The following is a 26,390-nucleotide window of genomic DNA, read 5'->3' as shown; positions in this document are numbered from 1 at the left end:
AAGCTTATTCGAAGGCAATTGCATTAAACGTTATTTCAGGGTACGTTCCGTGGCATATGGCTGTCATTTCAGTGACGTGGAGGTGGGATAGGTGGATCATGCAACAGGATGGCAACGATGGGTGTGCGTGACACCAGAATGGAGGGCAATGGGGGGGGGGAGGGGGGCTTTACACGCGAGGCAGCACAGCGAGTGCGTTTTTTGGCCTGACATGTTTGTGTTTCCCTCTACACGTGTGCGTTTTGCCTGCGCCATTCGGTTTACTCTCTCTCTCTTCTTCTGTGCAAAAAAATAAAATTCCAGTCGTCCCAAGTAGGGGCCCCCGTGTAAATCAAAGGGTTGATGATGTCGTGTGGATCTACTGTGTACATGCACTTAAAATACAAATGATGTTGATGAAGCGCTGTGAAGAGGCAATTTTATTTGTAAAATTAGGTGTAAGAGTAATTGTATTCTCTTTTTGCTTCCACATGCGAAACATTCCCTAAAAAGGAATTAGCATATACCCAAAACGCAGGCCCCCTTCTGAAAAGGTCTTGATACACAGGCTTTCCTGGATTATGAAAACACATTAATATAATTAACTATTTCACAGAGATTAAGGAATTCAATGCAGTGGAACTCCTCTTATTCACGTATATATGTTTATTGAACTTCTTTCGCACCGTTTGTTGCCGACCGTGCTAATCCACGGTGATGTAGGGAATGGACATCGTGGGATCCTGTTATCCGCGATGTTATCCGTGAATTTAGCCACTTACAATCACAGATAATAGCATTCATTTGCCGATGAGCTCCACTTATCCATGAAAATGTGTGGCTAATAGGAATCCATTCCTCAACGCAGGATGGGGAAAAAAAAACCCAGGGTGATTGTGACGAACAGGAACAACCGAGGCACGGACAATACACGAGTTTTCCCAGGTCCTAGGGATCTCACGGATAACAGGAGTCACAGGTGCAATAAGGCCACGCATAAGAGGAGTTCTAATGTTCAGTGATGAGTCTCACTCAACACAAGACGATTGGTAGCTGACCCATTGACAATGTATTGATTCCGTTCGGACTTGACAGCACCCTACTGGGTTGTTGCCCACACATGATCCGTGGTGGCCACAGCGGAGGAAATGGTATTTTCGGTGGTGCACACTTCCACGCTCTTCCCCTGTGGACGCATTCTCTGCGTCAGCTGGAATTTTTCCAGCTCCCGTACCGCTTCCTCGGCTTTAGACTCCACAATCTGTGGTGGCACACAACGGTGGTGGTGGGGGAGGGGGGAATGCCGTGAGCCCGCGTTTCCCGTCGCCAAATTTGTTACCGAAATCGGCGATGAAAATATTTCGTCCAATTAAGTTTTCTTTTGTTCAGTCAACGACGACCAGGACTGGAACACAATCATCATGTGTGGCAATGGCTACAGCTATGGCGACCCACAATAACCTCAATATGACTGACCGATGATGAGATTAAATTAACTATTCTGAATGAACATGAACTATAAGACAATTTAGCGATGTTCTATAAGAGACAGTGGTTGTACCGAGAAATACTAACAATGATAATTTACTCTTTCCCAAGTAACACCTTTCTTGCCGCTTTCACACTCGTGTTGTTCATTGCGAGATCTTCAATAATTTTCTTTTCCGAATGGATTTAGGATTTTCGTGGTTTCAGAGAGATTGTTATCTGCTCTTTTTACCCCCCCCCCCACCCCCAGACATTCAATAATGTACTGTCCATGACGATTTTAGTTACCACTTTACAAGAACTGTACGAAAATATACTGAAATAAAATCATTGCTATTTCTACAGGAGAGCTGTTTTGGGCTTGAACACCATCTCACCTGGCATACAAACACGAGGGTACACACGCATGCATGCATTCATACGCACACACTATACAGTATCCGGAATTACTTTAGTTGATGCTACACACAACACCAACCTACACTAAACACGCCCGTGCAAAATATTGCAAAAATTCCAAGACGGCAGGCTTGAAAGCAAAACAGGCTGATTGCTCGCTTGATGATAACAAGGCCATGCCATTTATATGTAATACACAGCCATCACTCATGCTCTGTCATTCTTGGGATTATGCCCACTGTACCTGGCTACTGTCAATGCTGAGCTTGCTCCTCATGATTTCATCCATGTAGTCAAAGTCTGGTAGAGGCATGTGGAACCCAAACTTGCCGTTCAGCCAGTACGTCAGCTGGCTACCTTTCCCCTGGGACACGCCACACGGTGAGCATGGCACACTAATCACAAGTGTGTCGATGCGCAAAATGAGCACTCAGGTTGTGGTCATTGCTGCTGGTGTTTCTGCGATGTAAATTCCACATTCCTATGGTAGGGAATATATGCATGGTGTGCAAATACCTTTCATAAATGCTGTGACAGCGGTCAATCACACTTTTTCTCAGATTGCTCAATATTTGACACGTGTTCATAACATGTTAAATCCAAAATGCAGAGAATGAGGCTTTGCAATACGCTTATACTTTACGGTAAGGAATTTGTAACTCTTCTGTTTTCAACCCTTTTTCAATATCAAATAGATGCGTGTATGTAGTGCATCCGTGCGTGTGCGTATGTAATAATAATACTACTACAAAGGGGATTAAAACAAGTGATAATGTTTAAAGTATCTGATTTCTCGAAGCTAATACGATCACTTGAACAAGCGATCAAAGCAAAATGATCTCAAGGAAATACACTGATATGCACAGGGCATCTTTTAACAATGGTCACTCACAGCAAGCTCCATTACACTGGGTGAATGAGTGCTCTTAGGTTGAGGTGTATGAAAGGTTTGTGTGCATCGTTTTGCTTATTGAAAACCCAAATCAGATGTGATGCCTGGTTGCCCCAGATTAAGCGCATTCACTCTGCAAGGGAAGTATGCTCTTATAATATCTGGCTCACGCTCCATGAAAACATTGGACCACCCAGGCAGGAGAGACCACGGCTTGCTTGCATGGTGTGTTTATAGCATAGCATTGTCCGTGCACGTCATGAACTTTTGTATCGCCAGGGAATTCTAATCTAAGGGTGGCGATCAAGATACATATTTCTTTATTTTTAAACATGTGCAGAGAAGTATTATTTACACAAGGGGTTTCTTGTCTTGCCAGATTCTTGCACGTTATATTACATTAGCAACCTGCATTTTTGTTCAGCTGTAAGCCATACCAGGCAATATGAAATTCAATGAACAGCAATGTGAACCCTGATCTGTTCAATCTCCAGTCTACCTCATCTTCCCAGTTCATCTGGCCCTTTGAGAAAGTTTGGAAAATAGTCGGAGACAAGTTATGTCTCGAGAAGGAAATGCATGCTTTCAGATTCAGCGGGTGTGGGTTTCCCAAGACTTTGTTTTATCACCATCAACCACCGAGGCCGCATGTTCTTCGAGCACGACCCACTTTTTTTACGGGCATCACCATTGCTATAATTTCTTAGTGAGAGTAATGGACCTATAGAAAACTTTATGGAATACCACTGGATGTTGACATTTATAGCTGATAAATCAATGATAAATGTGTGTTTTTAACTTAGGCAGCCTTATGGCCTTAGAAAAAACGCAGTGGCCACATTTTAAGTGGTAATTTAGTGGCCCCATTTTACTCTTGAGGCCATACAACTTTCTGAGAAACGAACGTTAGGCAATATCCACATCCATGCACATACCTTCAGTTGGATTGCTCCCCTCTCAACCAGTTCGTAACCTCCAATCGATTTCAAGAGAACCGCGGTTGATTCAGAAACGTGGATGCGCAGAGCTGTCACAGTGTTTAAAGGACAAATAAGAGTTAGCGTACCATCTGTGAACTGTGTGCGCACATACTTCAATGTGTCTCCGCTAATGTTTTTTCCCCCCCGCCAAACCGCCCTGTTTAAAATAAAAAAGAATGAATCACAACAAAAAATAAAAATAGTTTTTTGTTTTCTAATAAGCCACTTGGCATACATCGGTACACCAATGTCTTATTTGGGGCACGTTGCGGTGTTAAAAAAACAATTTCCATAAAGCGTGCGCATATTTTGTAAATCCCTCACTGGGCTCACTGCCTCTTCTCATCTAAGGCGAATGCTAATAGGTATCAGGGTTTGTGTTTACATTTCAACGGCAAAATAATCAGCCCAATGTAAAGTGTTCCTCTATTTTCTCACATTCCTATCCAGTCAGCACGAACTTATAAACAAGGAATTTGGAGTTAAAGGAGCAAAACTTAATTGCAATTCCAGACCGAGTACAAAGCACGGTTCACAAATATACATACGGTATACGTATACGTGTGTGCTGCCCGCACTTGTCTTTCCATTCATAATGGGGGGGGGGGTATTTTATGTAGCCCAGGACAAAAATGTTCAAAAATGTTTGTGTTGGCTGTAATGCATACTGTTATAAAGTCAGATTTTAGTGTGTGGCTTTAGCTTGCTCCATGTTCATTTGCCTCATCAGGGTTATGTTACAAAATTGGCTTCACGGACCCTCGGCTCTATTAATTACTAACTTCCCGAGTGCCTCGGCTTAATTCCTACAATCAAGGCTCTGTTTCTGGTGATTCCAAGTCAGGGTTCCGTAATTACAGGGCTGTGACAAGGAGGACACATAATATGCAATGGAGAGCAGGACTTCTCCATTGCCTTGTCAATGTACCGTAAATTAATTACTTCATTAGAGTAACAAACACTTTATTATAAACATTTACCATCAAACCCAAGAGCTATTCATGAAGACAGCAGTGGCTTCTATTAGAATGTTAACTTATGTACGGTGTTTGCTCACTCTGGAAGACAGAGATCAACTCATAGGCGCGCGGAGGAACCACAGACGAGTGGAAAGGTGGCAGTGAGCCGGCAAAAAACATTTGCCCAGGCTCTGCAGTCCTCTATATATTAAGATGTGTTCAGCCAATTAATTCGTGTTTTTTACATGTGGGGGGAAACTGGAGCACCCAAGGGTAAACACATACATGTTGAAGGGACAACACTCTATCCCGCACAGATGGAGCAGATGGAGTTAAGTCAACATTTCCCTGTACCGCCTTCTCCTGGAAAGCCAGGGCATGGCAGCTCTGTAGATGCCCAAAGGAAGGGAGTTTCACAGCATTTGCGTGATCCACCAACCCTCTCCACCACCAACGTCTGTGTGAGTCTAAAACCGTACCTTATTAACATGGGTATATTGTGTCTGTGAAAAGCTGCGTTTACAAAGAAGTCTGGAGGATATTTTTCTCACTCGATATTCCTCGGGAGGCTTCATACGAGTGCCGTTTACATTGTTCACAGAGCTCTGTGAAGTTAGCACACACATATATTGTTTTCCCCGCAGCTCTGAGAGGGCCTAAAAAATGCTCAACAGCGAGTGCCTGCTGCAAGAATGCAGCCACTAATGTCATGGAGCCATGAACACTCAAGCAGCCCAGCCACGAAGTGCACGCACACTGCCAAGTTGAGAATTGATGCTGCAGTTCGGTCAATGCTTTCTTTGTGCTGCAAATTATCGTCGGACCTGGCTGCAAGAGATTCTTTACCAAAGCATCAAAGTGGAAATTAATTAAAGTTGAATTTGAACCGGAGGCTCAGAGATGCCAACACGGTTGTCTGACTGAGGGGATGCACAAACCACCCAGATGCACTTTTAATTACTCTCTTGAAATAAAATTGTTTTTTTGCGTGTCCGTGTAAAATAAATGTGATATTTTGTGTGAAATTTACATTGTTAAATTATTCCATTTTGTCAGTGACTTGCAGTGATTGTACGTAACCCTAACACAAAGGTGAGTTATGTATCTGTTGTATTTCACAGTTATAGACCTTGCAATTTTGAGATGATAGAATTTGACCACCTGCCACTCGACCTATCGGCATAAACAATTGTTACGAATAAACCCACTTGTTAATAATTTATATTTTCCTATAAATATTATCTGGCCTGAAGTCATTCAAGGATCACTTAATTTCAATGACAAAAAAAATATTAATGATCTCACAAATAATGCATCGATGTATAAATTATAATTGCTTCTTATGCTTACGATCAATACGTGCATCGAAATGCATGCAAAAGACCTGACGTATTTCGACTTTTTATTTGCTGCATTTAATGGGTTTTTTGTCACCCCTGCAGCCAGTAGAGGCGTTACCATTCACGCCTGTGTTAAACAAGAATGTTGAATTGAATCGTGACCCTGAATCACGACGGTTCACCGTATCGCCGCGGTGATTCTGTAAATTATGCGACATGGGAAAATCTAAACGGTGTAAATGTTGACGAATGGAAACGGCTGCTACGACATTGGTTGTGCTCTGCTCACGGTAACCGGTGCTCTCCATGCGTGAGGCCACGTTGACGGTGTCTCCGAAGAGGCAGTACCTGGGCATGGTGTTCCCCACCACTCCTGCCACCACCGAACCTGACGGCATTAAAACGACAAGGTACACACATCGCACTCAAGTTTAGCACTTCGCGGCACACTATCCGCCGTGGGAAATCCCACATTTTGTTGAAGTGATGGGAAGTTGTTTTGTCCCAGGTGCGATAAGTTACAATGCATGCTAAAGCCAGTGAGGATGCATCATTGCATCCACTCTTAACACTCCTATATTGGTCCCAATTAGTGAGTGGTGTAGCTATCAAGTGTGCAGGAAGTGCAACTGCACTGAGACCCACAAGTCGAAGGGGGCCCGGGTGCTGAGCTACGAACAGGAGCTCAGGCAAACGGGGGGGAGGGCCCTGTTTCATTAATTTCACCAGGGCCCATGCCAACCATGTTACGCCACTGGCTCATGCTCTTGGGATGGACCTCAATGGAGACTCATTCTCATTACCCATAGTGCCGTCTCTCTGGGGTGAGCTTTCAAGTTGCACTGTATGTTCCTTCGTCAGACGTAATGCCGGACAACATGCGACACAACCCGAAAACAAATCGGAGAGTTGGTCAGCAAAGGTGACTCGTGACTGCTAATGGGAGGCCGGGCATTACCATTGCCTCCTTCTCCTCCTCCTTGCTATAATCAGCTCAATTACCGCTGTTGACGCCGATGCGAATTTTGAGCTGTTCCTTGGGAAGGTGGCGGATGCGGAAGTTTATGATGGAGCTCAGAAAGTGCAGGGACATGATGGAGATCTCCTCCACGTGCCGCACGCCGTTGCGCACAGGGAGGCCGCTCGCCACCATGTACGCGTCCCCGATGGTCTCCACCTGCGGTGGTGGGGGGGAGAAAATCCGATTGAGGTCGGTTCACCGGCCGGTGCCCGATGAGCGGGAGGGCAGCGCAACATGTTTTGACTGCGTTTTAGGCGGAGGGGTTGTGCGGTGGCCAAGAGGTTTAGAGTGCAGCAATGGCCTCACTTCACAAACGATTGGTCAAATATTCCACGCTGTAGGACCTTCACGAAAAAGAGCCTTGTGATTCAGGGGTCCTATCCTTGGCCGAACAAAGGGCGTTATTGTCCCTTTTGTATCAATAGTAATAATATGTCCACCCACAATACTTAGTGGGAGTCTGAGGAGACCTTGTTCCTGGCCAACGCTGACACTTCGTGGCGAGTGATATCAGAAGCGGTCCGGGGTCTCCCCTAAGTTTACTCGGTCTAAAAATGAGTGTAGTGTGTAAACATTAGCACTGGGGAAATGAGGGTGGGTGGGGATGGTGCTGGCACACCCTCGCGTGCCATCTCAACCTTGACAGTTCTTCTTCAGCAGCACGTGCTTTTCACAGTCTGCAAAGCTTATATGGGAGATCTTTGTGTGTGTGTGTGTGTGTCTGTTATAATGATTCCCGGACAATGAAGGAGACCTTGTAGACATCGTATTCCCTGATGATGTCATCGAGGAGGTTGTAGAGGTCGTTGAGGAGGGTGATGACCTCCAGTGGGCTGCTGATGGCGCTCATGGCCGTGAAGCCCACGATGTCGCAGAAGAATATGGTCACCTGTTCAAAGTGCTCGGGCTGCACGGTCTTGCCGGCCTTCAGCTGTTCCACAACAACACTGGCGCAAAGGGAGGGACCCCACAACACTGTGAGCCATGGGCAGCGCCAACCTGCTTACCACTTACGTCGTCATCGTCGTCGTCGCCGTAAGTCATCGTCATGAGTCATAGTCAATCCAGCGCTCGATGAAGGTTTTCCCAAATTGCCGTCACCTCTCGCTATCTTGCCGTGTGATGTTGTATACTTTACGAGGGGTCTAAGTGACCCCTTGGCAGATGGGGAAAGGAGGTCATTAGGACAGCAGGCCTAGGGCTGAGGCGATCCCGTATGTTTCCCAGTAGATCTTAAGTTGGGGAAAAATAACCACCGTTTGTGTGGAGATGTTGTAGACGCAGGGACCAGAACACGAGGCAGCGTCCTTCAGCAAACAGAAGGCAAGGGTTTGCATCCCCGGCTCTGATTACCCTGCTGGGTTTTTTTTTATCCAACGCACTTAGCTGCAGCATCCGTCCACTGAGCAATGCCATTTGTTACCTAAATAATGCACAGTAAGCGGTGTAGCGGTGACACGGTGGTTGGTACACTGCGCTATGAACCTGAATTTGAGTGACAGCCACGGCTAACTACAGCAGTGAGTGATACCTGAACTAGCTCTGTGCTGTCCCTTCACTAACTTGCACCGGCCAGCAGCGCAGTGATGTATAGAACAAAAACCCCAGTGACCAGCACGCTATGTGGAGATTAGAATCCAAATATTTAGGCTTGAGGCATCCGATGAGCTATGAAGCCCTTTTTCACAGATGTGCAGTAGGGGCCGCTGAGAAAGTTCCAAGAACAAACAATACAAAAAACCCTTCATCCAGCAGTGGACTGAGAACGGGTTATATTATTATTTAATATACAATACCTTTTATTTTAACAGACTATAGCCAAGCGGAGGGTGGGGCGGGGGGGGTAACATAACCCTTATTTCCCTACCCCCACAAAGCAAGGATGCCACCTATGCTGAGTGAATAATGGGAAACAGATGCCAGCACTGTGAGACTTGAAAAGTGTGAAAAGCAATTTCACAAAATATGTACATTTACACGCAAGTGTGCTCAGCCACCTTCCACTGAAAATGTGCATGTCTGACAGTAACCTACAAAACGTTACATGAAAAACAAACTGAAGTATTACTGGCATATTGTCCAGCCACCATATGTAAATGTGAGATATTTGGCGTTCGGTTTGAGAAGGTTGATTTTATCTTTAACAGACTCCCAAAAGCTTTCTGCTCAAACGCTTTGTAAATATACACTGCGTCTCATAAAATGGTAAGTGTTGCCGATAACCAATTGAATTTGGCGCTGTTTTAAGACTGCCAGTTATAGTTTTTTTACACGTCTCAAAATGTTAAGCATTTTTTTTTTGTTTATGAAAGTTCGCGACAGCTAAAATCTACCGTACTCCTTTTTCATTGTCATCAGCCGTATTCTATTCACCGCTGGACGAAGGCCTCCCAATGCCATTGCCACAACTCATCTCACTCCCACACGTGAGTTAATCTCGACACTCCCATCAACCATTGTAGTGACATGTCAACCATTCTAGCGACGTGTCCAGCCCCAGCTATGTGATCTGTATTTTATTTTGTCCTCTGATGCATGCATTCCTCTTACTCTCTCTCTCTCACTAAAGTTCGCAGGATGCTTCTGGATGTACTTTTTGAGATTGCATTAAAGATTATTTGTCAGTTTCCAATCCCTCTATATCATCGTAGGAAATGTGAACTAATTGTAAACAAACGTTCTTCTTCAGGCAAACTGTTCGGTCACTTTTCCCGCTCAAATTCCATTTTCCAAAAGGAGTTCAACCTGCTCTAACTTGCTTCTTGGTTTCACCATTTAGATCCTGATCCACCATAACTAACTGGCCGAGATCGACTTCTTCTGTCGTGTTTCCCAGTTGCGTCCCTCCAATAATTATATTGCTCGGAAAACTCATTGTACATGACTTTTGTTCTGGCCATAATTAACTTTTGCCTAACTTTGCACCCTTATTGATGAGGAATTTTCATGATTTCAAGAGTGCATTTGCATTAGTTGTTACGATAACGATGTGATCAACAAATCTGATATGTTAAGGCTATCTCAATTTATTTAGATGCCTTTAATTCTCCAATGTAATATTTGTAAAATATATTTTAATTCACCGTGAATAGCCTTGGTAAGAGTATTCATCCGTGCCTGACCCGTCTTTTAAACTGTAGTTTGTTACTTTCTTCATGAAATCTCACTGTCGGTGGTTCATCATTCCAAATGTCTGTTAATACGTTCTATACATTTGTTCATGAGGAAGCTGGGTCAGTTGTTGCATCAATGTTACAAGACCTATGCATCATGGAATTGTATCTCCATCATTCCTATCATTTACAAGGGGGCGATAGCGCTGATTTGAAGAATTGCAGGCTCATCAGTCTGCCATCACACATGCCGTTAATAACTTGTTTTATGAAGCTCATAGACAACCAATTAATGCACTATTTCTAGGCGAACCAACAACGACTGCAGCCTGGATTTAGGATAGGTATCGTATACCATGAAACGCACACACACAGTACTTCATTCCTATCATTTACAAGGGGGCGATAGCGCTGATTTGAAGAATTGCAGGCTCATCAGTCTGCCATCACACATGCCGTTAATAACTTGTTTTATGAAGCTCATAGACAACCAATTAATGCACTATTTCTAGGCGAACCAACAACGACTGCAGCCTGGATTTAGGATAGGTATCGTATACCATGAAACGCACACACACAGTACTATGAGTCTGATTCTCAAAAAGAGAAAACATGTTAAATATAATTTTTGCGGTCTAAAGATTGGGCAAAGCGTCTAAATCCCACCTCCACCCCCGTCTCTGTCCATCCAGCAGTATCGATCGATATATCATAGGTTGCCTATCAGCACGTGGTGTGTGACGGGGTAAAGTGTGGGGCATTTCGACCTCTTCCAAGACTTATGGACAGCATGGTGGACAGAGTAGGATAAAATATCGTTTACAAAATTAACCCGTAAAAACAAAGTTTTTCACTATAAATCCTTTATATGCGAGGCGGCTAGAGTCCTCTCGTCCTCTGGCTTGAGATGGCTGCCACCTATGGGTCAGATGATTGCCTGCCACCATTAAGCAATTGGTAATTAAATATAAAACAATTTTCCTAAAAAGTGTAACATTTTTGAAAAAAAAATTTCACGAAAATAAATTGTCACGCCCAACGAGTCTGTGTGCAAAATGTCAGCTCGATTGGATCACGGGAAGTGGGTTAAAAAACGACCGAAAGATTTGCACGGTCGTAAGCGTGCAAGCAAGCAAGCAAGTGAACTTAATATAAAGGATTTAAAAAGGGCTCTCTAGAGCTCCCTCTAGTTTAAGGGCCGTCCATAAATGACGTCACGCGATTTTTGGATGATTTATGACCCCTCCCCCCCTTCGTCACACTGCGTCACAAAAAGTCAGACCCACCCCCCTCAAATATGATGTCACAAAGCTTTGCCCCCCCCCCAAAAAAATATAAAACATGCTTCAAATCGCTTTAAACTATTGTCATTGTAGTGCGTATTTAATGTGGCGCTGCACTCTGATGTTGTAGGAGAAAACATTTATTAAAACGTCTATTTAGTTAAGTAGAACGTGTTGTCTATATTTATTTAAAATTGCGCATTTTGATATGACGTCACATTCATCAACCCCCCCCCCCCCCTCGTCACACATCGTCACAAATATCTGACCCCCCCCCCCCTAGGTGCGTGACGTCATTTATGGACGGCCCCTTAGATCTTTCCGCCGAAAGTGGCATGAACAAGTAGTTGCAGGTCTGCACCTTTACCTTTGACAATTATGCACAGCTTATATACCATGAAAGTGCATTTGATTCAGTGGCAACTTTCCGTTTTACGACATCATTTCTGCTATGACCTGCAAAGCGTGCACCTTTTATGTACCATGCACCATGCACGTATATTGAACTTCTCTCGCACTACACGTAGCCAGTCGTGTGAATCGGAGGTGCTCGTGTGAAAGAGAACGAACTATAGCCGGTACATCTTCTTGGTTCTTTCGGTAAAGTCACGTAGAAGGAAAATAATAAAATAATAAAATAATTCTCACGACGTTTCGGCCACAACGCAAGCAGCCGTCTTCAGGTGGAGAACAGGTCTGTCGAGAAGGCAGACCTGTCGAGAAGGCAGACCTGTTCTCCACCTGAAGACGGCTGCTTGCGTTGTGGCCGAAACGTCGTGAGAATTATTTGATTATGTTTTATTATTTTATTATTTTCCTTCTACGTGACTTTACCAAAAGAACCAAGAAGATGAATCCCTGCAGTCACGAAAGCTTTAAATCGAACTATAGCCGGTACCTCGGCAGCAGGCTGGACAGCAGACGGTCCGTCTTCTTCTTCTCACTCTCCAGCTGGGCCGTGCGGTCTTCCACCACCTCCTCCAGGTGGTTGGCGTATTTCTCCAATTTTGAAACCATGTTGTCCAAAATGCTCCTGTGTCTACCACGCCCCAGCATCAAGTATCCAGTACGTAAAAGATGCACAGGATAACTTTTAGACTTGGATACAGACGTCGTTACGATGCACGTACATATGTTGAACTTCTTTCGCACCGCACGTGGCCAACCGCGCTTATCGGAGGTGCGAGTTAAGGACAACAAACTAAACACAAAAAGCAGTTATAAGGAAATGCGTTTTCATTCTAGATTTAAAAGTGCATAGCTCCAGTGGATTCTTCCTACACACAACCTGAGACGCACCATATAATTTCTGTGTACGATGCTGAGAGCGCATATTAGATTTGGAGAACATTCCTTCACGATGCTTCATGAACCTCAAACAATATAATTCCTCTTTCACATTGAACGACTATGGCGTTTCAATTTGATGTCGATGAATACAAATGCTTTTAAATCGTCGCCTCCTACCTCATCTACTATCAATCTTGTGTATATTTACCGATTTATATAATTAATGTAAACAGTTTAAATTATCTCACATCTAACTCATGGGGTTATTTGCTGTGTTGTTAGTTGCTTCTGTTTTTTTTTAATAAACTTTTGCAACCAATGTCTCCTTTGAAAAAGATACTCGGTCTTAATGGGCCATCCCCTGGTTATCAATAAAGTTTTTTTTTTTTACGATTAAAAGTACTAAGCACAACATCTCACCGCACAATCCTATCCATCTCAACTGAAATCACAGAAAAGGTGGGGGAACACAAACCGCCGTTGACAATAGTGAATGAAACTGCAGTGGCTTGGACATGTGACACAAAGAGGGCGACAGCCCAACACTATCTTAGAGGGCCTGGTAAAAGAATATAAAAGGAGAGGATGACGCAACATCAAGTGGATGACAAATGTGATAACATGGACAGGTAAACCGGCACAACACCTCACAACAAAGGCTGCGGTGGACAAAAGACTGCAGAGAGTTGTTGACAGCCAAGGCATCGGCGGCGCAGCTGCCACGATTGTGGTTCAGCGAGAGACGACGATGACGGTGAGAGATTACGATGAAGAGAGCCACTACTGGGAGTGCTGTGGAGCCTGGGCTGTTGGAGAATCAATGTCAAATCAAGATTAATGCCAATACCCTTCGGGGCTAGCGGAGCGCAGCATGCGTGCGATGGAGTGGAAGTCGGGCCGGCGGTCGGGAGATTCGTCCCAGCAACGCTGGATCAGGGCCTGAATGCGCGGCTCGCAGCGCTCCGTGAGCAGAGGCCGCAGAGGAGGCGAGCATTTCCCCTCCCGCACCTGGTCGATTATTTCTGGAGCGCCGTCACGTCGAGCCATGAGCGACCACGGAGAGTCAGACACAATGAGTTGGACAGTGAGCATAATCTTTTCCCATTCTCAGAACCCAGGAGTGCTGAGTTCAGACTTTGGTTTGTAGAATTGCTGTACCCCCCCCCCCACACACGGTTCGTGCCTTTTACCAAGCTCGTGTCAAATAAAAAAAAAAATCTCCCGCGTAACCGACGAAGACTTTTTGGAAAAGATTGTTATGAGCGAGCACACATCTTGGCTGGTCAACGAACAGAGACGGTCATGGCATCACGGCAATTTCAGACGCGCTTCTGCGGCCGTCTGGAACGCTCTTCCTTCCGATATTAGGAAGCCACTGGAGCAATGCACTTTTAAATCATTTAGACTGAAAACTAATTTCTTTAGAACTGCTTTTTGTGTTTAGTTTGTTGTCCTTCCCCCGCACCTCCGATCAGCACGCTTGGCTATGGCAGGCTCAGGATTGGTTCACATATAATTTGCCGCTGATGTTACCTGTGGCCGGGAATCAAACCCAGATTCGTATCGCAATGTGCTGGCCACTATGGGAATTCACTGTTGAACCCAAAATAACTCTGTATTGAGCTTAACCATGCCGAAGTGGTTAAAGAAAAGAACTACTAAGTGCATACCGTATTCATAAACGTCTTTGCATAATTTATTGTTTTGAGTGCAATGAGCACACTGCACGGTGTTGAGCGGCGCACAAATGCACCTACATCCTTGTCGTGTACCCTGCAAGTACACGGCCATGTGAACCATTGTCTGGGGAAACGAAAGCTGCAACGAGCTGACCGAATCGTCATGATCCCGGCCAACACGTGACTAAAGTTATACCTCCTTTATGGGCCTCGGACTCCGGGGCTGTGGAGCCAGCACTCCGTGTTCTTTCAGCTCAATATGGAAGGACCAACTGCGTCTAGGTGTGATATAATTCATGAATTGTCCACTGCACGCAATGTAGACGTCCTCTGTTGACAGGAGACCCATATTTCAGATGGCCGCGCAGGGTGTTTCCAGGTAGCCGGATTATGACCTTGTCCGTTACTCACGTCACCCAAAAAAATGTTTCTTGTGTATGTGGCGCTCTGCGCGAAAGCAATTCGCTAAACGAACGGTGTGCGTCGAGCACCTTTGGGCTCCATCTCGACGCCGATGTAGGGCCCCTCGTCCTCGTGGTAGATCATCTCGCGCATGAGCACGCCGAAGCTGAACACGTCCCCCTTGGGGGTGCCGTTCACCGGGAAGATCTCCATGCGGAGCAGCTCCGGTGATGTCCAGAACAGCTCTGCGAGCACAACCACAAGTGGGGGCAGTCGCTTCGTCGTGTGTTTGAGTTCAGTAATGGGTGGGGGGGGGGTCTGGTTGTTGTTGCAAGATAGGGTGACGATTGCATTGCAGTGGTGTATTACAAAGGGGGGAAGGAAGGTTTAGCACCTCCGATTAGCACGGTTGAGTTACATACGATGGGGAAGGTCAACATGCATGCATACATAATGTTCATGGCGATGAAAGAAGGAAACATTTTTGGGACTTGTAATTAGACAAGAAGGACCTGGTCAGTACGGTTTTGTGAAGGCAGGCAGGACATATGCAGGAGCACACAAGCACAGTACAATGACAGATTTAGTTTTAAGGCTCACGACGTATCCACACAGCCTGTGACAACTGTTATTTATGGTGGTCGCCCATTCAAGCACTATTCAGGCTCCAATATGCTGAGCTTCTAAGATCTGATGAGATCATACGCATTCTGGGTGATTTAAGTCTTACACAATCCAACGTAAATTGACTTTAAACAAGTATTGCTTATTACATTCTGTATCTGTCCTTGTCTGAAGTGTTAAGTATGGCGTTACAAGTTTGTCTAGAGCCCCCTCTGGAGGGTATTGGGCCTCCTCTGTTGCCAGATGTCCTGGAAGAGATGCGAGTATCGACACTTTACCCCACGCAGTGCCGGACTAAGCTAGTGCGGGGAATGTTGCATATGTTATAAAGGGGCCCTACATTAAAAAAGAACACGTAAATATTAAAACACATATGTTTAACTTGCATAGTAAAGTAATTGTATTTTTTTCATTTGCTATACAGCCAGATAATGCGACAAATCGCTAACCTTAAACACCCAGTCGTTCATAAAAGTTGAAGGGCGGTATGGTACTATAGCAATAGAGCAAGTGCAGAATCACTGAACCGGAATTGATAGCTTGAAAGAATTTCGCGTGGGGCCCTTGAAAGTGCGGGGCCTGTAGCATTCGCAACTTTTGCTACTAGGATAATCCGGCACTGACTCCACGGCATTCCAGCTGCCGATTGACTAACCGCGGTGTCACCCATTTCCACTGCTGTGTAGACACGCGACAGCGGAGCTTTGTAAGACAGCGGGACAGCAAGTCTCACTCTCTTGATTGTTGATGTCCATGATCTTCCCCTTCTTCCCGTGGCGGAATTCCCAGATGCCAAAGCCGGTGAGCTTGATCTGCAGGCGGCTGTCCAGCAGGCAGGTGGACGGCTTGAGGTTCCCGTGGGATTTTATGGGACTCTTGTGCAGGAATATCATGCCCTGAGAGCAAATTGGCAGGTACGCACCGCACCGCACACACACGCGCACACACACGAGCTTGAGGGATGAGTCAAAGTCATCGTTGCCATGTGATTTGCTCCAACCGATGTAAGTCGAATGTAGAACTGTTTATACAAGCGAATCAATTGCCCTCCATGTTACAATAATTACGTTGCATGTTGCAGTAATTATTAAGTCATTCCCTCGATTATAATCAAGGGAATTACTTTCGAGTGTTATTGATTACGTAGCTCTGTGACACTAATTATACACGCTCAAATGGATAACTGTGATGTAGGATCTTCAGCAGTGAATTGAAGTTCACAATGTACGCAGACTACGTTGATGTGACAATAATTCAAAATGAGAGCAGGTTTGGGTTTTAGTTTGGACTTTATTCGATTTGTTACACGATTGGTCCCATTTAGTTATGTTTTCTGGCTATTTAACAAAGGTAAATCGGTGGTGCGTGAGCACAGCAGCAATCGTTTTGCTACGAACGAAGAAAACGCCGCAGCGTTATCTGAAGCCTCATCCTTTAGTCTGTATTCAGATGCATGTATGAGTAATGACATCTGGAAAAAATACGTTTCCGCACTCAGACTTCTTACGTTCACAATGTCATAAGCAAAGGAGGTCTTGAACATCAAGTCCAGCTCAAAATCAGAAGTCTTCAGCACATCCTGAACACAGGGACATTGTCAACAATTATCAACACTGGATATCTGAAATTCTGCATTAATGGTTGCCACCCTTTCTAAAACAAACCCAAACAATTTGTTTACAGTCAACCTGGGTCTGTCAAAAACTGTGCAGTGCAGGAACATTGCAATAACGTTCAAGATAATAGCACCAGATCTCGGCACCAATTCAATTCCTGCCAAACCCGGGACAGGTGGCAACCCTCGCTCTTTGTTAAAGTAACTTATTAATTACGTCTTTGCTTTCCTGCATTAACTTGAGCCATCGAGCAACACGTGAGTAGAAATTACTTCTTAAGTAATTCCCAAATGTGTACACCAACGTTTTAAACGCTTTTTGTTCCTTTTTGAAGTTTGCGGCCTGCCCCGTTTCCTCACAGAACTGCTCTTGTATCTATGAATCAGCGAGCCTAAAAGCTTGTAAAACAAGGTAACATTCTCCCCGGTTAAACGATAGCTTGTTTTACAAGCCTCAAATAAGTGCTAATGCCTCCTTTTTGTAAAGAGACCACACACACGCACGCACGGCGTGTGGCGTGAGATGTTTACGACAGCACGCTAACCGAGCCACGACTGGTGGCAGGATGTCGTCAGGGATATGATTCACGGTAATTCCTCTCAATAGTTAAACAAGTAAACAGATGGTGTGTTGCTCGAAACCCATACAGGGTGGTCCAGAGGTATCGTGACCTGCCCCCCCCCCCATGAATTGACCCGAAACATTTTTGATTTTGTATATTAATTTCAGTTTCAAAATAAACCTTGCTTTAAAGAAATATATTAAGTTTCAGAGAATTAATTAGGGGTCACACGACATCTGCATCACCCTGTACTTCGGAAAATGCCAAATACCACATTTCTAGCCTTCGTTATGGGCAGCGCATGAGTGCAGGCGACAATGCACTAAGTTGCCACCAGAGGGCGTGCAAGGTGCTATGAGTTTATTTCCATCATGCCTCGCTCTCCAATTGCTTACACCCTTGGTAATTTACAGCACGTTATTTGAATTAACACCTCTGCAAAGTTTGCCAATGCAAGCTTGGTTGTGTTTCTGTTTTTCGGCATTAAATATTTAACACGTAGTCGGGCTTTCACGACCCATATCCATAATAGAGGGTTTGTTTTGGGTGAGCTCGCGGAAATAGAAACATGTCGTTAAATCCATCACCACCCGAACTAGGTGTGCTGAAATAGTAACTAATTAGCATGTTTTGTATACGTGACAAACCTTACTAATTAACTCTGCCGGGTAGTGGTAGGTGTAATGACACATTTATATTTATGAGATCTAACCCCCCCCCAAAAAACCTCCCCTATTTTGGAGCATTAAATCTTGTTGGAGAGATGATGTGTATTTTTCATGCACAGCGCCTAAGTGTTATCGAAGATTAGAGTCGTAAGGAGCAATGCATTAAAATTAGTGCAATAGCGCAGCTGCGTTCGCTCAATGCAGAGCTGTTCATAAAACGGAATACAGCCTATGCTAAAATGTGGCCTTTTTACAGTAGCATCTAAACACGACCACACGTCAAGGCGCTGGACAATAACAGTGGCATATTTAACAGAGAGAAAGCATTCGTGACTGCAGGGATTCATATTCTTGGTTCTTTCGGTAACGTCACGTAGAAGGGAAACAATGAAATAATACAAATAATACATTTAATAATAAAAATACAAAATTTATATTCATTATTTTATTGTTTCCCTTCTACGTGACTTTACCGAAAAAACCAAGAATATAGAGAGAAAGCAGTCAAACATAGATTGAGGTGGGGGGGGAAGAAAGTATTGCGTTTGGATTTGAACAGAAGCAGGGAGTTGACAGCACGGATGGCAGGGAGAATGGCGTTCCAGATTACGAGGGAAACAGAAGAGAAGGAGTGAAGGTACGACTGAGTGGTAATAACCTTGAGGCTTCCCTTGCGGCAGTATTGCGTCACGATACAAATGTTGGGCATCTCCACGCAAACGCCAAAAAACACCACCAGGTTCTCATGACGAAGTTCCCGGAGCTGTTAAAACAGGAGTTATGGAGAACGGGTCTTCTTTTGAAGATGTCAAACACTTGTTCTTCAAAGCAACAAAAAAGTTAAATCACATTGGCGAGTGTGTGTTTAGCTCGGTATTAAGCCAAAGCTCTTCAACGATTTTTAGTCTTTGAGCTCTTTTCTTTTAAAAAAAAAATCTCAACGAGCATTTGCAAAGAATGTCACTTCTCAACAAATTGTTGCTGACCGTCAAGTGTTGCGAAACATCGTCAGATTAAGCGCTATGGTGATGCAGTCATACATTTAACAATTTGTAACAAACAAAAAAGAAAACCTTTGTTTCGCCTACCATGGAGGATTTTTTTTGTTACATCAAATGACTTTTCCAGGAAGAGAAGATTGAGAGCCTTATTTTTGTTGCCTGGGCTTGAGTGCCCCAAGGTCAGCGATTTTTGCTTTGACAGCGGGAATGTGTAAAGTTCTCACATCTCACGACATCGTGGTTCAACGCTGTCCGTATCGTGTATCTGCAAGGTAGCAACGGTGTCAGGGTGTATTCGGTCCCACGTTAACAAAAAAAGGATACCATCTGCAGCTCCTTCAGCAAGGTCTTGCTCTTGAGGTCAGGAGGTCGGGTCCTCTGCAGAAACTTGAGAGCGACTTGGTTTCCCTGAACACCGCACGTGATTGTCATTATATTAACCTGCTATTCATCGGCGACGTAGGTCAGCTATTAACAGATTCTACAGATTGTGTCGGATTTCCCACTGAGTGCGTGCCCCCGTATGTAGAAAGTAGTAAGACATTTAGATTATCAGTGACACTGCTTGTCTGTAACAGATAAAACTATCTTGTAACTTAAAGCAATTCAGCAGTGTTAGTGATAAGAAAAAAATCTGTAATGTTTAGTTATTTACATTGAGTATAAATTTGAGGATAGGGTGGCACTTTTAACACCATGCAAATTGATTTTATGAGATGTAAATCAATTCTGATTACTGTATAAAGAATCCAAAGTAACCCACTGAGTGTTGTAATGTGAATTCTGATGCCAGCTCATTCAAACAATGACCATATTGTGAAACTCACGCTTACGCTTAAATTATTTGTGGAGACCAGTTCATGAAATCAATGCTAAGATTACGGGAATGTGAGCAGACATCGGAATGGGCAATACAAATACGTTCACTGAAATGCTGAACCGATCCTCGGCAGATATTATATTTCAATCATAATGGGGGGACGAAACAGAGCAAAGCCCAGTCTTAGGGGTGCCGGGGTGGCAAGATGTTAACTACCTTGCCTGGTGTACAGGAGGTCGGGGGTTCGATCCTGACCCTGATGCCTGTACATTTGGAGTTTGCATGTCTCTCTCCCCATGGTCGTGTGGACTTTTCTCCGGGTCCTCCGGTTTTCCCCTCCACATTTAGAATCAATCGTTTAGAGTATTTGGCTGATATACATTTCCACATGATAAGCCACTTCGTTGCGCTATCATCATTAGTGACCAGGTCGCGTACATTTAAAAAAGCTATATAGCTCAGTGGGTCTTCCCTGGTATAAATAAAAACAGTTTAATAGTTTAGTTTGAATTGGTGATGCGGGACGACTTTGAGCTTCACTGGCCTGGTAGATGCCGAGAGGCGTGAACATCTTCTCCCTGCCGAGCACTCCATGGTGAGCATTGCTCTGGTTGCTTGAGAGTTGTTCTCCTGACTTGTAGCTTCCATTTTCCACCGGAGTTTGCAGTGAGCAGGACGCCGCGTTCCCTTGCTGAAGCAGGACACGTGTGTGAAAGCCCGTGCAAAAGTACAGAGCTCACTTGCTACGCGCAAAAATCTGAATGCTAATGTGTTACCTTTTGCACGCGGTCATGGCATGTGTTGGTGTAAAATCAAACGATTGATATACTGTGAAAATAAAATGATAATACTATACATATTCATCCACATCACATTTTTTATGTTTATAAACCACGAACAAATTACTAATCCTGTCGTATCATTACTATTTAACACTTTATTTTGAATTTGCATGCAATTGAATTTAGCACTCCGTCTACAGCTATATGTTCCAGGGGTAGCACGTTGGCCACTTGTTGCAGAGGCTCGTGGTTCGAATCCAGCTGCCGCCCTGGTTAATTTCGCAGGTGTCATTAATTGTAAAAATACGCGCCATCTGCTGCACAGTGGACGTAACATCGTTTGTAAAAGTAGGCCGTCGGCATGCTGGCGTTGTGGTCCAAATTTGCCAAATTTGAAAAATGACCCGCAAACTACTCCATTGGGATTATACAGAGCAATCATCGCCCCATCCCCCCACCTTTACTGGCAGTTTGCAGTCCAGAGGCTGTGTCACCTTGCACCCACAAGGACAGCAAACACTTGAAATCCCATCTTAAATTCGTTGAGATGAGAAGTAAAGCGCTCGGAGATGCCCTGGTGTATATAGGGCGCTATATCAAAAAAAAATCATGATCATTACTACAAATAATAATAATACACCGTACCTTGCTTGTGCTGACCATGACGATCTCCTCGATGTTAATTTTCCACCACGTGAAGTCCTTGCCGCCCTGCAGGAGGTGTCTCTGCACTATGAGGTACAGTATGTAGGCAACGGAGCCCACGATGACCAGAGAGGAGATGGTGCCGACCAGCACTAGCGCTAGGTCTGGATCGTCCAACACAGGCAGGGAGGAAGGGTCGTGAGGTCAACTAGAGTTAACAACGTTCAAAATCCAAGCAAAAAGGGGTTGTGTTTTTTTAAATTATTTTTGTCAGTGTATTGAACCCAGTCTCATAGCTGAGTATGCTAACCACTGGGCTACTGCTCAATCGCAAAGACCACGATAAACAATGATCAATAACGAGATATTTACTGATAACAATGTAATTCATGGCATATGTAAAAAAATGCAAAATCATATCGCTCACTTGGGTAAAAAATGTGTTTTGTTGACTGGAGCTATGGTGATAATTGGTTCTTTACCCTTCTATCTGGCAACAAAACTGACACCTTTTTACAAGGAGTCATGTTTGCATAGACCGCAATACCTGCAGTCATAATACAAACAAAAGAACATAACTCTGATAATGTGCACTGTCCTTAAAGTTGATTGATCCACACCCGAGACAGCTTTCCTTAGAGCCTAGTCTCATATGGGTTGGACCAGATGACGCCAAAAGGCGCACAACTCAAAGACAATGCACCATCAGAGTATGAGAGCTCGGGGCAAGCATCTACACTATGGGAACCTCATTTGCCAGTAAAAAATATGATAATTGGTTCTTTACCCTTCTATCTGGCAACAAAACTGACACCTTTTCACAAGGAGTCATGTTTGCATAGACCGCAATACCTGCAATCATAATACAAACAAAAGAACATAACTCTGATAATGTGCACTCTCCTTAAAGTTGATTGATCCACACCCGAGACAGCTTTCCTTAGAGCCTAGTCTCATATGGGTTGGACCAGATGACTCCTTGTAAAAAGGTGTCAGTTTTGTTGCCAGATAGAAGGGTAAAGAACCAATTATCATATTTTTACTGGCAAATGAGGTTCCCATAGTGTGGAGCTATGGTGTGGCAAAGTTCTCTTCCAAGTTAGGGATTTAAACCCAAGTCCTTCGCATGCTAAATTAAACTGCTTCTTGTCTTATCCTCGATGTTCTTAGCTGCAGTGTCTTTTTCCTAATTAACTTTAACACGACCCCACCTGCCAATCATCGCCCTCTAATCGATTCACGTCTCTGCCCACCCCCCACCCCCAGTCTGTTAGCCCCCCCTCACTTTATGTAATATGGTGGCGGCACCCATGGATGAGAGTGACATTAAATCGGTGGCTTACTATACGGGGTCTCCTGGCAGAGTTCTCCAAGGAAGCCACATATTGGCATGTCATTCGGAGGCCCTCCCTCTGGCCATACCATCTTCTGGTATTCTGGGGTAAAACTGAGCAACGGCACGTTTTGGTTACACAGTACAGCAAAAGAAAAAACACGTCTGGGGTACGAGAGTGTGACTTGTGTTCTCCTAAATTGGTCTGGCCATATGCAGGCATTGCATATATTTGGAATGCGTGCCAAATTCAAGTGTAATTTTTCCAATTAGGTAAAATCAACAGTGGACTCTCCACTTGTGATTGATTCAAATGCATAGGCCCCTCCGTCAGCTCAGATCATTCACAAACGTGAACAATGCACCGACGGGATTTCTAAACACTTAAAACGGCAGGTCACACAAAAAACCAATTCCAACATTTGCGAGTTGACCCTCGTGACAAATACTTTTTGAAAGGAGGCAAACAAAACGTGAAAATATCGTACCTGATGCTTCTCTGGAAAGTGTCGAACACCATTACGGGCAGGAACTGGCTGATGTTGCCCTTCTTCTGCAGGTTGAACACAGCGTAATCTAGGAAGCGCTCTCCGTTAACATCAATGTTTACCTGTCCCGACACACCTGAAGAAAGAATTATGTGCAGTACTGTATTCAGTGTCCCGACGTGTAAATGACCCTTGGGTGCTGCTTTTGTGTTGCCACCTGTACTGCGTTTCCAAAGATGGCCCTCTCTTTGTGGCAGCTGTCCTGGGAAACATGTAAGTCTTCCCAGAAGATCAAACATCAAAGATTATGCTTCATTTCAGTTACACACAGTTTTCGCGTCTTCTTCCTCCTCACATGGCATGTCCAAGTTTTTGTTCTACCTCGGAGGGGGTAACCCTAGTGCTGCTGCTGCACATTCACTGGCAGTCCTGAGTCAGAAGTGAGAAGTCTCTGTTCTTATGGGGGGGGGGGGGGGGGGGTTGTCCACCAACTGCTTCAGTTGAGCTGTCACTAAGTGGTGTTCACTGGGTGGTTCATAGTTTTATGAACCCCGGTGAGATGATGAGGCTGGGTCAAAACGGGCCCAAGGGGTTTGAACTCTTGACATTATGATTGGAAGCAGTGCTGCTGCAACCCAAGCATATCAAGGAAGAATACGTATCCATGAACATATTTATATAAATATATCTCCATAACAAATTTCATTTTCCGTCACAGAACGAGTCATTTGTTATCAAACATAGTCCACTGAGAGCCCATTCTGACTGAAAGGATCCAAGGACGTATGGAATTGATTAAGAGCTACGGACAATCGTTGACCTTTGACCTAGACAATTTTTTTTATCCCCCTGACAAAGAAAACGTGTCACCATTCGACTTGCAGCAAGGGGTGCGCTCCCTGGTGGACAAGGCATCAGATCGAACAAGTGACAGGATGGTGGAGGGCAACGCCTAACACGGTTTCAGGTGCCTCTTGAGGTCCCTCTTGGTAGACAGTTTCATTCACAATTGTAGTAAAGAACAGATATCACCACGTGTTATAGATGTGCTGCTAATGGCTACGGTGTGTGTGTATATACAGTATATATATAAACCAGAATGTCATGAGAAGTAGAAATTGCAATCTTAATTACAGCCACAAGCAGTGTTGCCAACTCCGTTAAGATAAATGTCGCCAAAAAGGAACCTCAAAAAGCCACTGGATGTTGCTAGTTAGACCTTCTAAATTTATCGAAAATGTCACTATACAATTGACCTATCATTAGATATAGTAAATAGATACAGGATCTGCAATATACACCTACAATCGCTCGCAGAATTGCTTAATGCCCTCGTCCCAGAAAGTTGCTAAATTCGTCATTAGGCCCTTTGCAAAATTACATTGCCAGGGGAAGAAAAAAAATCCGCGAGATCTAGCGAAACAATCATTAAGTTGGCAAAATTGCGCTTTTGCGGCCTTCTGAAACGCTCCTTCCGATATTAAATTCAAAACTAATTTCTTAAGAACTGCTTTTTGTGTTTAGTTTGTTGTCCTTCCCCCTTACCTCCGATTAGCGCTCAAATGAAATTCAACATGCATACATACATTATGGCGAGGCTAGCAGGCAGGTCACAAGAAGCTCACCATAGAACTTGACCTTGGTGGAGCCCTTGATGGTCCTGACAATCGCCCGCCCGTCGCGGGGATTGCCGCCATGCCTCAGCAGCTCGCGTACGGCCATGGCGTACAGGACGGCTGCGTCGTGCAGGTACGCGGCGTAAGGGCTCACCTGCGGTGGTAGCAGCAGCGGCGGCGGCGGCCGCGTTAGACGTACACCTCAAAGGAAACGGCAACGTCTTTTTTATAACCCGTGGGCTACACCTATTTAAAATCTTTAAAACAGCCTGCCTCAGCAGCTTTTCCCCCCCTTTTTTTCTTCTGATGATGATTGCTTGTGTTGCGTCGTGATATTATTTTTATTCACTTTATTTTATTTTCATTATTTTATTGTTCTATCTACGTGACTTTACCGAAAGACCCAAAGAATATGAATTCCTGCAGTCATGAAAGATTTAAGTCAAGATCTTTTTAAGGGTCGAGGAAAAGCGGAGTGTCGTTACAGTGCCCGTCTGTATCAGAATCAGTATAATTATATGTACTGGAGGAATCCGATGAGGTATGAAGCTCATTTTCAAAGATTTCCAGTAGTGGTTAAAATTCCACATTCCTATTGTGGGGGCCAGAGTGCAATAAGACCAATGTATCCATCAATTGTCACACTATGGTAAATTGGAAGCAATTATAATGTGCACTCAATAGTGATGTTTTGAAGGTGTATTTTTCAAAAACACTATTTTTGTGAACACTCATCATACATTGTTTCCTTGAGTTTTCCGGGGACAATTTTATACAAAGTATAACAATTGAAAAAAACTAATCATACAAACCGAATTGTACAATTCACCATAGAAATCAGGTACACAACATAACATTAAAATGTACACACTTAAACATGTAATTAGGATTAAAAACGATGCCCAACATCAGGTGGCCAGCTGGCTCAGAAGTCAGTTCCCTGTCACCCCCATTGATGGCACCTCCGATTTGCAAGGTTGGCTACGTACGGTGCGAAAGACGTTCAGCATGCACACTGAGATCCTGGGTTCAAATATGAGCAGCCATCCATATTTAAACTGCATTCTCAAGTCTACTGAATTGATGGGTGTCAGCTGGTCACTAATGACTGCACCAAAAAAATATCAAAATAAAATATTCACTCAATCTATAGCTAAATTGTACCTTGGAGAGTTAAAAGTATTTGATTAATTGTCACGTAACAAACACCAATCTCATAGCACAGTGTGTGTGCAAGTGTGCTTGAAGGGTTTTCAGATGTTCTATACACATCTGTTACACAGCTGTTCTTGGACACATGGAGTCGCACTGCTGCGCGTTTTCTGATTGGATTCTCTACGTCATAACATGATATTTGCGGTGCACAGGAAAACAACTCAGAAAAAGTAAAGACATATTTAAAAAATACCT

At 44.1% G+C, this 26,390-nt stretch overlaps 1 protein-coding gene across 1 annotated transcript in view; it reads right to left on the bottom strand.

Annotated features, from left to right (window-relative positions):
• Positions 1–523: 523 nt before the first annotated feature.
• Positions 524–26,390, bottom strand: part of LOC144720763 (guanylate cyclase 2G-like) — a 33,783-nt gene continuing 7,916 nt past the window's right edge. Inside the window, exons 5-22 of the mRNA XM_078597788.1 lie at positions 24,990–25,134; positions 23,365–23,500; positions 22,887–22,990; positions 21,544–21,707; positions 20,661–20,807; positions 19,621–19,704; positions 18,954–19,058; positions 16,957–17,028; positions 16,183–16,345; positions 14,915–15,070; positions 13,592–13,766; positions 12,341–12,493; positions 7,813–8,005; positions 7,040–7,214; positions 6,327–6,425; positions 3,694–3,785; positions 2,111–2,230; positions 524–1,240 (exon numbers count right to left, since the gene is read on the bottom strand). Coding sequence (XP_078453914.1) covers positions 1,079–1,240; positions 2,111–2,230; positions 3,694–3,785; positions 6,327–6,425; positions 7,040–7,214; positions 7,813–8,005; positions 12,341–12,493; positions 13,592–13,766; positions 14,915–15,070; positions 16,183–16,345; positions 16,957–17,028; positions 18,954–19,058; positions 19,621–19,704; positions 20,661–20,807; positions 21,544–21,707; positions 22,887–22,990; positions 23,365–23,500; positions 24,990–25,134 — 2,445 coding nt within the window. The 3' untranslated portion in view covers positions 524–1,078. The remainder of the gene's footprint in view (positions 1,241–2,110; positions 2,231–3,693; positions 3,786–6,326; positions 6,426–7,039; positions 7,215–7,812; positions 8,006–12,340; positions 12,494–13,591; positions 13,767–14,914; positions 15,071–16,182; positions 16,346–16,956; positions 17,029–18,953; positions 19,059–19,620; positions 19,705–20,660; positions 20,808–21,543; positions 21,708–22,886; positions 22,991–23,364; positions 23,501–24,989; positions 25,135–26,390) is intronic.

The sequence above is a fragment of the Lampetra planeri genome, chromosome 9 (genome assembly GCF_965212315.1).
Source record: "Lampetra planeri chromosome 9, kcLamPlan1.2.h2, whole genome shotgun sequence".
NCBI lineage: Eukaryota > Metazoa > Chordata > Hyperoartia > Petromyzontiformes > Petromyzontidae > Lampetra > Lampetra planeri.
The sequence above is the reverse complement of the archived record's forward strand: the minus strand, read 5'-3'. Positions and strand labels throughout refer to the sequence as shown.